We start from the raw sequence: 18,792 nt of genomic DNA, 5'->3' as shown, positions 1-18,792 counted from the left end.
AACCTTTTAAGGACACCAGTTTGTTTTGTGAATGAATAATGTATTGTAAATAAATAAATGTTCTTCCTTAAAATACAGGGGCCATAATTATACATACCCCTATGTTAAATTCCCATAGAGGCAGGCAGATTTTTATTTTTAAAGGCCAGTTATTTCATGGATCCAGGATACTATGCATCCTGATAAAGTTCCCTTGGCCTTTGGAATTAAAGTAGCTCCACATCATCACATACCCTTCACCATACCTAGAGATTGGCATGGTTTTATTTCAGTTAGCCTAATAGCTAACTGAGATAAGATCCATATCAATGCAAATCAAACCAGCTATTAGGCTAACTGAAATAAAACCATGCCAATCTCTAGGTATGGTGAAGGGTATGTGATGATGTGGGGCTACTTTAATTCCAAAGGCCAAGGGAACTTTATCAGGATGCATAGTATCCTGGATCCATGAAATAACTGGCCTTTAAAAATAAAAATCCTTCCTCTATGGGAATTTAACATTGGGGTAAAAAAAATTGGTGTGCTTAAAAGGTCGGATTTTTCCTAATTTTTTTAATTAAGGAATTAAGATCAATTTCCAAAAGATGATTTTTTTATTCCTCTTTTTAGCCAACTTGACCATGGGTATAAATACTTATGAGCAGCACTGTATATATAATATTTTTTTAACCTCACCTCATTATTATGATTTTTCACAATAACCTTGTTTGTTGCAGCTTATTGTTATCCAAATCTTTATTATTCCATTCATTTTTTTCGGTTGACTACTACTCCTGCATGCTTTGAGCTGAATAAACCATTTAAATATTAAAATGTTAAGCTCTTAAATATAAAAAAGGATATAATAAACTTGGAACTAAACTTGGCAGCTGGCTCTGTTGAGAAAATCAAAGGGGGCATAAAAGGTCTTAAGCTCATCTGACAATGTCAGTGTGTGTAATGAGCTCCTGCTTTTGTAGCTTGTGATGGTCTGAGAAATAGTCTCCCCACAGGGGTTATTACTAAAGCTATTGAGCTGTTCTGGACAGCAGCATGGCTGAAATATCTCAACAATCTCTTTCCCAATTCCCGAATGTGTACCTCCTCGGCTCCTCCCACCTCGATCCTCTGGCTTGTGACCCGGAAATCGATCTCAGCGCGCCATCCTGAAGAACGTCCCAATTCTTCAAATGCATCTCAAAGAGAGGATTTAAGAGCGAGGTGGCTCCCTGGAGGAGCTATAATCAAGGATACACCGATGTATCCTCTGCACGGGTAGTGCCATGTAAACAAAGAGGCGTGACAGAGACAGAGAGAGAGACAGAGACAGAGACAGAGAGAAAGAGACAGAGAGAGAGAAACAGAGAGAGAGAGAGAGACAGAGAGAAAGAGACAGAGACAGAGAGAGAGAAACAGAGAGAGAGAGAGAGAGACAGAGAAAGAGAGAGAGCGAGACAGAGAGAAAGAGAGAGAGCGAGACAGAGAGAGAGAGAGAGAGAGCAAGAGAGAGAGAGAGACAGAGAGAGACAGAGAGAGAGAGAGAGAATATATATATATATATATATTAGGGCTGTCAAAATAATGCGTTCATTTCGATTAATTAATCTGAGAAAAAATAACGCGTTAAAAAAAATAACGCAGATTAATTTATTCCAGCCGTTCTAGCCACCATTGGACTGTAAAATGAAGGAGGGAGACGAGAATGTGCTGCCTGGATCATTAACTGGAACATTTACTTGTAAAAATCTTCTTCCTGCCAACCCTGGCTACCGAAATCTGGTGCCACTGATATGTCTGCTCTTCTCTCTGATGCTCTGAAACAGACAATACAGGCAACACAAACACCGCTGCACGTGACGCTAGTTAACACTATACTCAACAGCAGCTAACGTTAGCCTACCGCTAGCTAGTAGCTGGATAAAAAACGGTTAAAATGCTGACAGCTAACGCTAAACGGTGGTTGTTTTTGTCGTTCAACAGCAATTTACTAGTGAAATAAGTTATTGTTATTGTTACACATTATTATTAAATCATTTAATTTTGACCATATGGCCTTAGCAATAGACAAGCCGCTCTTTAATGTCACCAACTGTTGTTTAGTACCCTTTTTTTTTCTTTTCTTTTTTTACTTTCTTAAAAAGTATCGGTTCAGGCACCGTTAATTATGTACGTGATTAATTACGATTAATTACAGAGTATGTAATTAATTAGATTCATTTTTTTAATCGATTGACAGCCCTTAAATATATATAGAGTTATACCCCGTGGTTAATCCACGGTTCGGGCCAGTCAGATCATATAAATTAAAATTGTGATTAATAGTGGGTGTGAAATAATACATAAGTAAGGAGGGAAATATTAATAACGTTCTCGTAAATGTGAACATAACAGAGCTGCTGTCGGACACGCAGCTTCATCTGTAAGTGCGTCTCCAGAGACGAGGAACAGCAGCTTAACTTCATTATTATTATTATCAGCCCAAGACGCAGTCCTCAAATGTCAACTCAAAGATATTGAGTTTACTGTCACAGACGATTGAAGACACTAGAAAATACTCACATTTAGGAAGCTGGAATCAGAGAATGTTTAGCCTTTTTTCATAAAAAATGACTCAAACCGATTAATCAATTACCAAAATAGTTGCAGATTAATTTAATAGTTGACAACTAATCGATTAACCATTGCACCTCTGATCTATTGATCAACCAATAGGAAAAAAACAAAACAATCACAATTTCCCAGAGCCCGAGGTGACAGCCTCGATGTCCGACCAACCGTTCTTAACCCAAATATTTCAACTACACTGATAACCGTTTGGCATCATAAATTACTCCAATCATTTCTGTAATCATTAATTTATCAATGATCACTGTTTGGATGTGTTGACGTTAGACTCAGTCAGGTGCCGAGAGGATCGGTGCTCAGGTACTCTATCTTTCTCTCTGCCTGTCCAGACACTGATGAGTGTCAGATGGGGACGCACCGCTGTGGAGTGGGCCAGATCTGTCACAACCTCCCTGGCACCTACCGCTGTGACTGTCAGACGGGCTACCAGTATGACGCCCTCCGCAAAGTCTGCAGCGGTACGTATCGCCGTGTCAGGTCTGTGAGATTCAATTCAATTTTATTTATAATATCAAATCATAACAAGAGTTATCTCAAGAACACTTTACAGATGGAGTAGGTCTAGACCACCCTCTATAATTTATAAAGACCCAACAACTTCCCACGAGCAAGCATTTGGTGTGACAGTGGCGAGGAAAGACTTCCTTTTAGGCAGAAACCCTAGGACAGACCCTGACTCTTTGTGGGCGGCATCTGTCACTGCCGGTCTAGACACAGACACTGACACAGATATACAGATATAGAGAAATATGATTCATAATAATTATAGCAGTTGGAATGGTGAACAGTGGCAGTTATAGTAACAATAAAGATGGTGGAACTATGGCTAGAAATAATAGTTGTAGCAGCTCAGGGCGTAGCGGGGCGATGCAGGGCATAGTAGGGCATAGCAGGGCTTAGTGGGGCGTTGCGGAGTGTAGCAGGGCGTTGCGGGAAATAGTAGGGCATAACAGGGCTTAGTGGAGCGTTGCAGAGTGTAGCAGGGCATTGCGGGGCATAGTAGGGCATAGCAGGGCTTAGCAGGGCGTTACGGAGCGTAGTAGGGCACAGCAGGGCGTCGAGCAAGACACAGCAGCTGTAACCATGATTTAGGTGCCATCCCTATCCAAGGAAAACTGTGGGGCAAGAAAACATAAGGACTCCGGGGAATAAGCTCCCCGGAGATAAGTTAGTAACAAGCATTACCGGGACATGAATGCACGCAGATGGAAAGAGAGAGGAGATCAGTGTGTCAAAGGGAGTCCCCCGGCAATCTAGACCTATAACAGCATAACTAAGAGCAGGTGACGAGCACAATGGAGTTGTTGTTTTTGTTGTTTTTTTTCATTTCAATTACAATTTTCAACACTCCACATACAATAACATAACATAACATTGTGCCAGATCGGCGGTTTAGTCGTCCAAACAGTTATTGAAGCCAGATCTGCGCTGGAGGCAGAACACATCACTGGCTCAGTTCGACTTCACTGCACAGAGCCAAAAAAAATGTCAGATTTGAGTAACTAGGACAGGGGGTACTCTTTCTATCAGTCTTTTGCTGATGATTAGAGATTTTGATTTCAGCTCGATCACCAAGAATGTAATCAAAACAATTCTTTTGAACATTACGTTTTGCAAGTAAACTCTTTCAAGAGAAAAGTTCAAACGGGAAAAGTATGAAGGCAAATTACCAAAATAGTTGTGATTAGGAGTTTTTCCATAATCGAGCAGCCCTACTCTAAACATCACTGGTGTGTGTCTGTATGAGAACTGGTGTTGAGTCCATAGCGGCCCGAGGTATCTGTCTGCTATCTAATAGCTCCTACTCTGCACTGACAGATGTAAATGAGTGCTGGCGCTATCCTGGCAGGCTGTGTGCCCAGACCTGTGAAAACACCCCAGGCTCCTACCACTGCTCATGCACAGCCGGCTTCTCCCTAGCATTTGATGGCAAGAACTGTGAAGGTAAGCTAGACTGTTTTTTTCTCTCTAACATATCGAGAATTTAAATGCCACGTTGTTTACATGGACTGTTATTTACCTTGAAGAACTCAAGGCATAGAGATATGCCTCTGGGGAGAGCAAAATGCAGCCTTCGCACAGACTTTGGAGATTATGTATATTGATAAAATTATGAGTCTTTGTAAGTGTTTGTTTCACAAAAACTGTATTCTCTTGGAATTTAATTTAGTCTCCATGGCGGAGGTGTCTGAGAGTGCATACATAACTAGAGAATGCAATTTCTGAAGAAAATGCGGTGTGAATGCTGGATGTTGAATGGCTGAGTCTAGAGTGGATTGCTGGCTTGAACGTGTAAGAAGTAGGTGAAGAAGTAGGATGAGTTGAAAAGTGGGAATGGGTTTAATCAGTATGAATGTCATTCAAAAGTTGAATAATACCAATAATGTTTGAAAGATGTGGAATATTTTAAAGTTATAGTGCGTAGTTTCTGCCGACCCCATGAGGAATTCTAAGTAATGACAACAAAACGGCGCGTCCACATGATACAAGCCTTCCGTGACGGCGCACTAGAAATCACTGCAGGAAATTCCCTTTTCCTTCTGATGATGTTTCTGTGGGTGGTGCTCATTTAGTTGTCTGTTGAAATTGTGTTTATTTGTTACATCAAAGGATGAGGCTGACATTATGTTCATATTTCCATATTTCCATTATAATTAACAAACACACACACTGTAGTTTATTTTGACTTAATCCCACATACGTCCTGCTACCTTAAATACTCATTAGAACACTAAGGGCCCTGTCTTGCACCCAGCACAGTGCAGCGCATGGCCCGACGCAAGTGTCTTTGCTAGTTTAAAACCGACGCAGTTGTCAAATTTCCCGTCCAATGCCTACGTCGTTTAAATAGCAAATGCACCTGCGCTAGAGCTGGGAAATATATCGATATTATATTGATATCATGATATGAGACTAGATATCGTCTTAGATTTTGGATATCGTAATATGACATAAGTGTTGTCTTTTCCTGGTTTTAAAGGCTGCATTATAGTAAAGTGATCATGTGTGTGGTCATTTTCTGAACTTACCAGACTGTTGTAACTGTTCTATTATTTGCCTTTACCCACTTAGTCATTATATCCACATAACTGATGATTATTTATAAAAAATCTCATTGTGTAAATATATTGTGAAAGCACCAATAGTCAACACTACAATATTGCGGTATTGATATCGAGGTATTTGGTCAAAAATATCGTGATATTTGATTTTCTCCATATCGCCCAGCCCTAACCTGCACCCATCTGTGGCCCATGGGCGTGCTGGTCTTACAGGGAGGTGTGTTCAGGTGCATTCTGGGCGTGCTGGTCTTACAGGGAGGTGTGTTCAGGTGCATTCTGGGCGTGCTGGTCTTACAGGGAGGTGTGTTCAGGTGCATTCTGGGCGTATTGCTATCTTGATGCAGCGGGAAGTGATCGCACCATTGACCAACAAAAACCTGGTCTAAAGTCAATAGCATAGCATTTCAAGCCATCTCCCACGCCTGCTTCACCTAGTGGAGTTTTGGTGACATAGTGCTCATGCCATATATGATCTGCTCGTGCGCTTTCACTTCACGCACAAGCAGATCAGTTTCTTCTCCTGAAAATCTCTCCTTCCTGCCTAGCAAATCCGCCATCATAATAGCAATGCTCCAAGGTCCAAACGCGCCTGGCTTTTAAAGGGAATGGGAGATGATCTCTGATTGGTTTATTGCATGTTACGCCCAAAACACACCTCTGATTAATGAAGACACTAAGTACAACCCTTTAGAACCATGCACCCGGCGCACGGACCCTGTTTTCTGCCGTCAAACTAGCAAAAGTGGATTTGGACACGCCCTAAACACACCTGCTCCAGGCGTTTCACGCCGTGCGCTTAGATCATTAAAATAGGGCCCCAAATGTGTATTAGTCGTCATCTGAAGACGTATGTCTCCTGAGGGAATCAGTGGGCTTTGGGCCATTAGAGAGTATTGAGATAAGGTAACACATTTTTAAATGTAGTCCATTTTGATAGGATTTGTTGACAACAAGAAAAATACAGAATAATGCCGGCCTTATCCCTTTAAGAATATGAAAAACAGGAAGAATTCTAATCTCGTCTTCTCTTTTCTGTACTTAGATGTAAATGAATGTGACAAAAACCCGTGTGGCCAGGAGTGCGCCAACATCTACAGCTCATACCAATGCTACTGTCGCCAAGGCTACTACCTGAAAGAGGACGGACACACCTGTGAAGGTATTTTCTACCAAAGATACTAGGTAGAGACTGGTAGAGTTGGTGGAGAACCAAAACAAATTGAAAAGGAGAGGGAACATTGGACTTACAGTTCAATTCAGTTCAGGGTGTCAAATCATAACAGGAGTTATCTCAGGACACTTTACAGATAGACCACTCTTTAATTTACAGAGACCCAACAATCACCCTGAAGAGGAAGCATTTGGTGTGACAGCGGCGAGGAGAAACTGCTTCCTCCTCTTAGCAGGCAGAAACCTGGTGGGCTGTATGTGGGGGGGAGGTGGAGAGAGAGAGAGAGAGATGTCAGATCTTGAGAAAGCATTGGAAATAGTTTTGAGTCGTGATATATTCAGGGAAACAGAATAAGGCAAATACAGTGGACACTTTTCTGTCAGGGCCGAATGGGTGAAGGAGTTTTAATATCCTATAATAACTCAAATTGCTTATATGAAGTCTCATTGAGCCAAATCATATCACAGTGTTTCCATGAATGCGGAGAACAGCAGCATGACTCTTGTCACCAGTAACAGATTTAATTGTGTCTTGGCTGAGAGGGCCTTGAGCTAGCTCCTGTCGCTAATCCCCAGACAGGAAAACACATTTGCACAGTCATAGCGATCACACACACACAAACACAGAGAGAGAGATAAAGAACCTGCCTTCGGCTTCCATCCAGGGCTCTAATCTGAGATGTTTGTCTCTTTTAACAGATATTGATGAGTGCTCCCAGAGCATCGGGAACCTTTGTACCTTCAAGTGTGTGAACGTTGCTGGCAGCTACCAGTGTGCCTGTCCTGCTAATGGATACGTCATGTCGGCCAATGGACGCACCTGCAAAGGTGAGGCCTCAGTGAACAGTGTTATGGTCCGGCACCAAAAAGATAGTTGGGAGAGACTGGCTGTAAAAACATACTGCCAGGCTAACTTGGGATGTGCACCAAGTAGCATTCACACTGTCAACATTTTTTGTGAAATTTTCTAGCTCTTTATTATAATTGTCAAACTGTGTCAAATCTGTTTCTGAAGATGAATGAGTTACGTTCAAAATGATGTGATATGAATCGGAGCAAAAAAAAAAAAAAGAATACTGTTCAAAATCAAACTGCTTATTTCTTTATTATTTATTTATTTCCAGATATTGACGAGTGCACAACTGCCGCCCACAACTGTTCATATGGACAGACCTGCTATAACCTCCAGGGAGGCTTCAGATGTCTCTCCTTTGCCTGCCCTCACAACTACAAGAAGGTGTCAGACATGTGAGTCACGTTTTTCTCTCAGCATCTGCAGAATTGACAACATATGAAAAAAATATTTAAAAATCAACACCCAAAATACAAACTAGCATACTCCCATACACACGTATACATACACACACACACACACACACACACACACACACACACACACACACACACACACACACACACACACACACATACACGCACACACACACACACACACACACACACACACACACACACACACACACACACACACACACACACAGCACACACAGTTTGTGGCACTATCTTTGTGGGGACCCGTCATTGACATAATGCATTCCCTAGCCCCTTACCCTAACCTTCACCATCACAACTAAATGCCTAACCTTAACCCTTACCCTCACCCTAACCATAACCTAATTCTAACCCTAATCCTAAAACCAAGTCTTAACCCTCAAACAGCCCTTTAAAGTTGTGGGGTCCAGCATTTTGGCCCCACAAAGCTGTATACGAGCTGTGGACCCCACAAGTATACGAATATAGTTAAACACAACAAGCCCACACACACACACACACACACACACACACACACACACACACACGTGGGGGAGAATTACAAGTATATATCTTAACCCAAAGTCAAGAAAACCAAAACCCAAAAATGTCCTGTAGTATGCATATAATTAAATTGGACCCAGATATTGCAAAAAGGGGCCCCAGGATTCGATCCATTAATGCTGATGTTTTGAATACTTAGTCCGCAGTTTCTCCAGGTGGATCACTGAAACAAGTCCACGTAGCCAGTTTCTGAAACGTGGTGGATTTGATGTTTTCCAGTCCGTAAGAATTAGTTTTTTTTGCCAGAACCATGCCCATCAATAAAGCTGTTTGAATGTGTAGAGGGAGGATTAAAGAGTCCTCTGAGCATCCAAAAAGGGCCACGTCTCTGTCAGGAGAGATAGGCTTATGATAAACCCTGGGAATTCTTGAGCATCTGGAGAATCCTTAAACATTTTTGCTCGAATGTTGCCTTTTTTTCATTTAAGTTAAACCTTTGCAAAGCATTTTCTATGTGTTATTGGTATAAACGACATGTACATCACATGCTTCTAGGGTTGCCCTCCTGGAATTGTAGTTCTACTTTCTTCCTGTAGCAAAGTGTATGACTGGCTGCCGCATCTGCCTGCGTCGCCGACACCATGGTGAAACGAATATTAAAGTTATTTTGCAGTATCCTGGGAATTTAAAATCTGACATACTGTCCCTTTAAAGGTGCAGTAGGTAAGACTTATAAAACGTTCTGTCATATTTGCTGAAACTGACCCTATGTTCCAGTAGAACTACATGAAGCAGGTCATTAAAAAAAAAATCCAGCTCCTCTGGCTTCACCTACAGCCTGTAGGTTCATTTACACCAATCAGGGCCGGGGGGGGGTGTCTAACTGTGTGTCAGTCACTGTTCATACACACGTATTCATCCTTGTGGGGGGAGGGGCTTAGGAGACCGTTTTGGGCTTTAGCAGAAAGGGGGGAGGGACTGAGAAGTTGTCGATGTTGACATTGTTGGCCTGGATCTTCACAATCCTTCCTACTCCACCTTTAAGCATTGGCTTGTGTCTGTGAGATTCTTTGATAGGTTTCCCCTTAGTTCCTCTCTGCCTGTGCTCCTCTAATGAGAAGTACTGTACATCCAAGTCCTTTCGCTGCAGTGTGCTGCACAGAAGGGTCTTGTTAGCTGTGAACCTGTGGCAGCTGTAGAGGCTGTCTGGTTACCCAGCATGACTCCCATCGAGCTGTATGATGTAGTCAGTTGGCTTTGATCAGCAGCTCTCCCCACTCTACGCTCCAGTGGACAGAAACAGCACACACACCCTCCACTCAACCCGGAGTCTTACCCAGTCGTATCAATGTTATCAAGAGACACCTTACTAACATCAGTGTGACGTGGCGTGGCGTAGCGTGGCTTGGCTCAGCGTAGAGAGACATCTTTCATTCATGAGTAGACTTTGCAGCCATGGCCGCACGGCTTAAAACTCCTCCTGGTCTGCCTTTAGTGACTGAGATTTATTAGTGCAGGTTCCAAGACACTTTTGGCATGAGCTGTGCAAATTTTACGGTGCACTACATCAAGCTTTAGTCCGGGCTGTAAATTTTAATGTGTAATGGATAAGCAGTCACAGAGCATCAGAACACAGACAAGGAAAGCCGTGTAAGTGGCCACTGGAGGATGCCTTCTTTCTCCAACGGCATTGTATTGCTACATTTTATCTGCTGCACAGATTTCCTATTTCCACCTAGAATTAAAATCTGTCCTGAGTGATCGGATCACAAGTGGACAGCTCTAAGTACGTTAGTTCACACCTAGTCGGGATCTACAACAGTTCATTTCCTGTAGAACATCCCTCGCTATGCAAAACTCTGTTCGTTTCGGGAAACAACAACAAGCTACATGCTGAAAATGGCAAGTTTTGAAGAAAATTTGGATCGTGCAACAAGGCAGGCCTGCTTGTTTTTTCTTCTTCTGGGGATTAGGGTTAAGATTTACGAAGAATATGTTTAACGTTACGGCATTTACTAACTGGGACGTTTTGGGACCGATTGTGTCAGAATTGCTGTGGACAACGTAACGTTACAAAGGGCGATACACTGGTAAGAGCAAATGAGGTTTAACCATGTATCCATTTAATTTAAATAGCTCACGTTACTGTATTGTGTGATCAGTTAACTTAATTTAATATTGTATGTGGCGTTTTTTTTGGGGGGTGCAAATTTTCCACCAAAACAAGTTCCTTCCCGAAACTATTTTGCAGAGCCACCGTCGCTGCGTCCAGAGCTTAGTGCCGCCCAAGATGATTGGGATTGGTTTAAAGAAATGCAAACAACCCACAGCGTCCTATCCTGCGAAGGATGTGTGCAGCAGACAGAGCTTACCCCACAGCACTGTGGGGTAAGCTCTGGTAATGCAAAACTAGTTGACACGTGGCAGCAGAATGTGTCTCCAAATGTGTTCTAAGTGACCGCTGGTGATCGGATCTCACTTTCCCACTCTATACGCAAATAACCACATACATCATTCAGTTTGCATATAGGCTGATTGTGTGTGAGTGTATACATTTCAGTTGTTACTCTCACATAAATCCTACATTAGAAACGTTCAATGACCAATGAAAAAAGCTCTGCTATACAGTCTCTCCGTGTGCCAAAGGATGTAACCTTTCTTTGCGCGACAGCATTACATAAACCTAAAAATAAGGATGTATGTCTGGGCGCAGGGACCTGGACAAGAGAAAACGGTTTTTAAAAGTGTCAGTGTGTTCAGCTCTCAGTACGTTTAGAGCTTCTAACTAAATCTCTGTGGTTTGAAGTTTAGTTTCTATATTATATCTCCTTTACCGTTTATTGTTCGCTTATAGGAGTTGTGTTAACGTTTGCACCGCCAGAAACTTTAGGGGGTAGTATAACACCCTGACCCAAGGCCCAAGAGCGTCTGCATCCTTTTATTTGGCTGATGGGCCATGAACACGTCATCCCTCTCCATCTCTATAGCGCTGTGTTAATCTCTGTAGCAGCAAGGACACACACAGCCCCTCACACACTATTCATAGCCATAGTCATGAGGGAAGACAGCACACCACATACACAATACTGGAGGAGGATCATGCAAAAGATCAAGGTCTGCTTATTAAAGATTCTCAGAGTGTACAAGATATAAACAAAATGCAAACATCTACCCACACTTCTACAGTAAATTAAGGCCAATCCCTTTATATATTTACCCATAAAGGAGAATGACATAAAAAAAGAAAAATCACTAACAACAGAGTAATATACAATGTATTATGGGGTTTGTTTTTTGCTTCCATTTGTTCTATAAAATTTCAAGGAAAGCTGCCAAATAGCAGCAGTCAAAACAGACCCTTAGAGAGAGAGGGAGTGTCTTATCTTCTCTAGTTTAAGATATTGCGTAACTTCTTTAATCCACTGAGAATACAAAGGGGGTAGAGGGTCTTTGAAGAGAGTGAGTCGCCTGGCCAACAGAGTGCAATAGGCCAGCATGTTGCACTTCCTATTACTTAAATGCATATCCTATGATATAGTCTTGCTTTGCCAGACCTTCCTCCACATCGCTGCGGAGGAGGGTCTAGCTAGTCCACACAGCATGCCAGGATGGGAGAAAAACGTGCTCTGGTTTATTGGTATTTCTTTAAACCATTCACAATCGTCATGGGCGTCCCTAAGCTCCGCACGGAGCCGCTGCAACATAGTCTCTGGAAGGAACTTGTTTTGGTGGAACATGTGTACGTTCAAAAGTAGTTTTAGTCGTGTAAGAGAAAACTCAGATTGGACGGTCTGTTAACCTTAGTCCTCATAAATCCACCGGAGTTTAAAATTCAAACACAAAGAAAGCGATAGGTAACGGACATCGGCGAAAAGACATTTCCTGCGGCACCGTATCAATCCTGGAAGTGGAACGTCGTGGCTATAGACTACCTGTGATATAACACCAAGCGCAGCAGTAAGAGGGGATGGATCAATTGGCTCCTTCAGTATTTCAGAAGAGTATTGAAAATTGATTGGCAGAAATGATGTAGTCTTGGACATGTCTAAAACATATGTAATAGGTTTGCAGGGCCTTGTTTACATCTGTCGCTTGTGGGGTCTAACTCTGGTCTAATTCTAGACAGCCTAACCTTTGACCAGTGGGGTCGATGTACTGTATATCTTAAACTGTACAATGACGTGAGCAAAGACTATTTTGGGCTTTTGGATCCACACCGGAAACAAATGTAGCAGGACGCGCAACCAAGCTTGACAGGAAGAAAGATACTTAATATATTTGTTTTTTTCCCAATAAAACACACATACTGTTCCAGTATATTGTCTTTTAATACACCCAAAGTACCTAGTCTCTAAATTTTGCCGTGCCCATCGACCCTCTTCTTTTTCTCTCTCTCTTTCTTGATTCGTTTTCAGACGATGTGAGCGGATCAGCTGTCCCAGCAACTCCTTAGACTGTCAGAACTCTCCTGTACGCATCACGTACTACCAGCTCAGCTTCCAGACCAACATCATCATTCCTGCCCAGATTTTCCGAATCGGACCATCCCCCGCCTACTCTGGCGACCACATTGTCATCGGCATCATCAAAGGCAACGAGGAGGGCTACTTCAGCACCAGAAAGCTGAACAGCTTCACCGGGGCTGTGTACCTGCAGAGACAGGTCCGCGAGCCCAAAGACTTCCTGATAGACGTGGAGATGAAGCTGCTGAGGCAGGGGACGTTCACCTCGTTCCTTGCCAGGATCTATGTCTTCATCACATCCAGTGCTGTGTAACACCAAGGCCAAACAGACAGAGAGAGGGACTGGGAACTTCATATGGTGCTCAACTTTTATATGTGCGGACTCTTTTTGTAATGCCTCCCCAAAATCAAAAGAAATTCTTGTAGAATGTTGCCAAAGACCTTACGCCAAAAACACACCGGCCGCGGAAGCGCTGCGAAGCGACGCAAAGCAGCGCCATTTTCATTTCGACGCCCATGTTATCCAACCTGTTGTTCGCACCGCTTGCGATTTAGGAGAGAAGCGTCTATTCTTTCGCCATCTCTTCTATTTCTTCCACAAGCTGTTAAGCGAATGTGTCAAGCTAGGTAGGTTATCAAACACAGGCTATCCACAGCGCAGCCGGATACTTTACAAAATAAAACACATTTCAAAATAAAACGCCCAGTTTTTTGGGGACGTTGGCTGTCTTAACTTCTCAGCTGTGTCTAGAGCGAGACAGGCGATTAGGCATGCAGAGAGAAAGAGACAGACAGACAGATGGGGAGAAAGACAGAGAGAGAGGGAGACATTCTGTAAAGTGGAGAGGATTTGGTCTGGTGTGAACAGACAGGCGCACGAATCTAGGCTTCGCAGCGATTCGCAGGTTGTGTGTCTCTGACGTTACTGTTTGCTTGTCTTTCTCAGATTATCTTGCTTGTTTCTTCAGATCTTCTATGACAATCATACTTCCCGAGAAGCCTTGTATTTACAGCATTTAAAGTATTTTATCAGCTAATTATAAGCTTATTTGCGTATGTAATTTAGCTTTTCTGCAGCACCAGTGTTAGGGTCTGCTCAAGCTGGTCACTGCACAAGTCTGGCTCGGTGTTTTATGTGCTGCTCTGCTCTCTTTAACAATTGCTCTTTAACCTCCTCTACCCTGTAAATGTTATTTTTTATGAGAGTTATTCATGGAAGTCTGAAAAAAACTAATAAACCTTTGCACCACTTGAAGTTAAAGGCACTTGTCAGCTGTGGAGGCCCAACACTGACTAGTCAAAATCACAACGGAATACATGAATTAGTTAAACAGTTGAAAATAGAGTGTAAAAATAAATAATGAATCATATCGATAAGTAGTTTTTCCTTTCAATTAAGGTGGTAAGAAAAAGCAAAATGCTTTTTAACTTTTTTTCCCTTTACCACTAACCAGTTCAACTTCTCAGTTTTTTCTATTAATTAGTCTTGGCAGAAATGTGATCATTTATCTTGATCATCTTTTTTTTCTTCTCCACATGACATTGCCTATTTTTCTCGTGCTAATATGATAATGAAATGGCTGTGTCCATTTGTGTGTGTGTGTGTGTGTGTGTGTGTGTGTGTGTGTGTGTGTGTGTGTGTGTGTGTGTTAGGGCTGCACAGTTAATCGCAATTTTATCGAATATATGGACTAGTGCAATATCCAAATCACAGGGGGGGGCGCAATATTTGTTAAATGCAAACCATGTGTCAAACCATTCTAAAATATAGTATTGTGGTGCTGCAGAGACGTCCCGGCCAATAAGTCCTATCCTACAGACTAAAGAAACAAATCTTTGTTTGGTACAGATCCTCGCAAAAAATCACACTTAAATCATTTTTTTTTTTAAATATGTTTTTCAATGAAAATTAGAATAATAATACAAAATTGATCATTCCCTCCAATATCATGAATCATATCGCAATCGCAATATCAGTCAAAATAATTGCAATTAGATATTTTCCTCATATCGTGCAGCCCTAGTGTGTGTGTGTGTGTGTGTGTGTGTGTGTGTGTGTGCGTGCGTGCGTGCGTGCGATAAATACAAGAGTAAAATTGTAAATAACATAAATCAAGTTTAAATTGATTTAGTTTTAAATACATTAAGCTTTGATTTATTTTACCAACTGATTGGAGGTTAAGAGAAAATATAGAAATATATATATTATATATATACACATATCAGTTTTGGGCCTCCGTAAGCCACCACCTAAATTAGTTAATGTGGTTAGAAAAAAGTAGCATATCCTTCAAAGTACATTTTGTTCTGCATTTGGTGTGTATTCTGTTTATTTTTTTTGAAAGATGTGATCTGATGAGATGTAAGTGTTAAAATTCGTTGCAATTCACACGAAAAAACCTAAACGAGTTACATATGGTCAATTCCAGCACTGAGAAGTATTAATGTAGCGTAACTGTTGATCATTTTATTGTTGTCATATTCTTTCCTTTATTTCTGGATGTATCTCTCTCTGTTACTGTGTTATAATTATCTCAGGGTTAAAATCATGCAATTGTGTATACAAATTAGACAAATTCTTTTGTATTTTGCAGGAATGAATGGGTCTGCGGTTGTAACTCCAGACTGTGCACAGTGCCGGCTGCCACGTGACATTTGTATCTACAAACCAATCAATAAATGATCATCAAACTGTTGAAATTTGCTCAATAATAGCACAGATCAAATTCTGTGTCAGGGTCACATCAATCTTTTTCCACATCAATGCTTTCCACTGGTGCTGTGTTTATCATTTCCACTGTGTGTGTGTGTGTGTGTGTGTGTGTGTGTGTGTGTGTGTGTGTGTGTGTGTGTGTGTGTGTGTGTGTGTGTGTGTGTGTGTGTGTGTGTGTGAACAGTGAGCCAACATCTCCATCTACTGGTGAAAGTGTCCTCTGACCAAGGCCAAGTTGATTTTCTATAGCACCTTTCAACAACAAGGCAATTCAAAGTGCTTTAACCCTACTGTTGTCCTTGGGTCACATTCTTTAATTTTTATTTTTATTTTTCTGCCTTTATTGGACAGGAAAGCTGAGATATAAAAGGGGAGAGAGAGGGGGGAAGACATGCAGGAAAACCGTCACGAGTCGGATTTGAAGGATGAGAATCAGAAATAGTTGCCATGTTTACAATAAAAACAACAGTTCACTAAGTACTTTTTTTTTCAAAAATCACATGGATAATGACACAGAGGAATCCATTAAATGTAAATTTTCATTCCACAAAATAGTGTGTGTGTGTTACAGCTGCACGATATGAGGAAAATATGCGATATGCGATAACGTTGAATATCTTGCGATAAATAAACAGATATTAAAGTGTACTCAGTTCTGCTGTTTTCAGTATTCTCCTGAAATACAGTTGCATTATAAAGTGCAGTTTTCTGCTGATACTGATCCACGAAGGTTGATAGAGAAATGACCCCGGGATGGTTTGTTCAAGGGAAGATGAAGATTCTCAGCCTGTCTAGTTGGATAATTATGGAAATGTGAATTGTTAGCAAAATAATATCTAAAATTATAAGGTAAGTCTGTTCTTTTATATTTTGTTTTAAACAAATATACAGGTTTGAAGAATGTTAGTCTATATCCGTTTCACTTCCGGGATTGCTCCGTTGCCGCCGGAAAATCCACCGGATTTCACTCATTTAGGCCGGATGTCCGTTACCTTCCTCTTTGTGTTGGCGTTCTAAACTCCGGTGGATTTCTGAGGACTATGGTTAACTGCTCCTCAGATCTCTGCAGGGTAAATCCAGACAGCTAGCTAGGCTATCTGTCCAATCGGAGTTTTCTGTTGCACGACTAAAACAACTTTTGAACGTACACGTTCCACCAAAACAAGTTCCTTCCCGAGGCTATTTTGCAGCGGCACCGTCATTGTGTCCGGGGTATAGCGCTGCCCAAGATGATTGTGATTGGTTTAAAGAAATGCCACTAAACAGCTTTGGAGAATATTGCTAGTCTAATGAACTTTTTCTGTAGCAACAATATGTTTGGACAGATACATATGAAACGTACTTGCCCACACAATATTACAGTATGTTAAATAAGGATACATTTAGCTATAATATAATGTTAAGAAACATTGATTGTGTAGCCTACAAAGTCTCTTATTTTTCTCAGGATCCCAAGAGATTTATTGACCTTATTGCAGACAAAACCAACCTGTTCTCTCCAAGAGTTCAGCATCAGTCAGAATACATAGAAAGCAAGTTGATGGGTCAGTGTATCTTTTGGTCATTCGATTTTCATTTCATAAACAGGTATTAAAAAACAAAAAACGAATGGTTGTTTGATTTTCATTTGAAAATACAAAATTTGAAAATTGAAATACAAGGAATTTTTTTCCTTTTTTTCCTTTATTAATCCCGCAAGGGGAAATTACAATGTTTTCACTCTGTTATTACATTACATTATTACATTACATTACATGTCATTTAGCTGACCCTTTTATCCAAAGCGACTTACAATTAAGTGCTTTCAACCCTGGAGGTTCAAACTCCAGACAACAAGTAGTAAGTGCAAGTACATTAGCTTTAAATAGGCAAAACTACAAAGAGCCATATGAAAGTGCAGCTTCAAGAAATATATATATTTTTTTATATTTATCCGAGGTGTAGTCTGAAGAGATGTGTTTTTAGCCTTCGGTGGAAGATGCGTAGGCTTTCGGCCATCCTGATGTCAATAGGGAGCTCATTCCACACAGACTGGACAGAAAACAGTTGGGATTTCGTTGAGTGATTAGTTCTCCCTCGCTGTGAGGGGGCAGCAAGCAGGTTGGCTGATGCAGAGTGGAGTGGGCGGGTTGGGGTATAGGGTTTGACCATGTCAAATGATGGCACTCGCAGGCAGGCCAACCAGGAGGGAGTTGCAGTCTTCTAGACGTGAGATGACAAGAGCCTGAACCACCTTCTGCGTTAGAACGGGACGTATCCTTCTGATGTTCTGCAGCATGTATCTACACGATTGGGTGGTTGCAGCAATGTTGGCAGTGAAGGAGAGTTAGCCGTCAAGTGTCACACCCAGGTTTCTAGCAGTCTGGGTGGGGGCTACCACAGAGTTGTCAATTGTTATAGTCAGGTCTTGTGTAAGAAATGTCAGTCCGAGATACGTGCTGCTACTTGAGTTATTACACACAGACCTGAATTACTCAGTACCTCTACATGCACTAATGGAGAGAGGTCAGAATGAGGGAGCTGCCCAGGGAAAAGCGCCCCGAGCAGTTGGGGGTTCGGTGCCCTGCTCAAGAGCACAGGAGGTGAACTGGCACCTCTCCAGCTACCAGTCCACCACCATACTTTGGTCCATATGGGGACTTGAACCAGCAACCTTCCAGTTCCCAACCCAACTCCCTACTGACTGAGCTAATGAATGAATAAATGGGGATGAGAGAAATTTAAAAAATATGCTTTGATATTAATTTTCTATTTCACATAACAAAAAATAAAATCACTCGAAAATAGAAACAAAAAAAGGCCTGTTTTTTATATTCAGAGGCCGGATGATGTTGTCATTACCAATGCAACAGCGCCAGTGTAGCAGTGCTGCTTTCAGCACAGGCTAAAATGACTTTGGAACATAGACTGTTAATATTAATATTTACAGTCTATGCTTTGGAACCCTACTCTGATGATGCTTGTGCGGACTTATATTTCAACATGTCACATTTATTTCCCTCTC

The 18,792-nt window shown here is 41.6% G+C and overlaps 1 protein-coding gene across 3 annotated transcripts in view; it reads left to right on the top strand.

Annotated features, from left to right (window-relative positions):
* The window catches only part of fbln2 (fibulin 2), a 98,370-nt gene that overhangs the window by 66,805 nt on the left and 12,773 nt on the right, over positions 1-18,792 (top strand). For 2 of the 3 annotated variants that reach the window (XM_036001756.1, XM_031280330.2), the window contains exons 12-17: positions 2,937-3,065; positions 4,426-4,551; positions 6,712-6,828; positions 7,539-7,667; positions 7,964-8,087; positions 13,028-14,444. In XM_036001756.1, coding sequence (XP_035857649.1) covers positions 2,937-3,065; positions 4,426-4,551; positions 6,712-6,828; positions 7,539-7,667; positions 7,964-8,087; positions 13,028-13,388 — 986 coding nt within the window. In that variant the 3' untranslated portion in view covers positions 13,389-14,444. Of the gene's footprint in view, positions 1-2,936; positions 3,066-4,425; positions 4,552-6,711; positions 6,829-7,538; positions 7,668-7,963; positions 8,088-13,027; positions 14,445-18,792 lie in introns of those variants that run through there. The other variant, XM_036001757.1, reaches the window with a different exon arrangement.

The sequence above is a fragment of the Sander lucioperca genome, chromosome 6, assembly GCF_008315115.2.
Source record: "Sander lucioperca isolate FBNREF2018 chromosome 6, SLUC_FBN_1.2, whole genome shotgun sequence".
NCBI classification, from domain to species: Eukaryota; Metazoa; Chordata; class Actinopteri; order Perciformes; family Percidae; genus Sander; species Sander lucioperca.
This window is presented reverse-complemented; position numbering and strand designations above follow the sequence as displayed.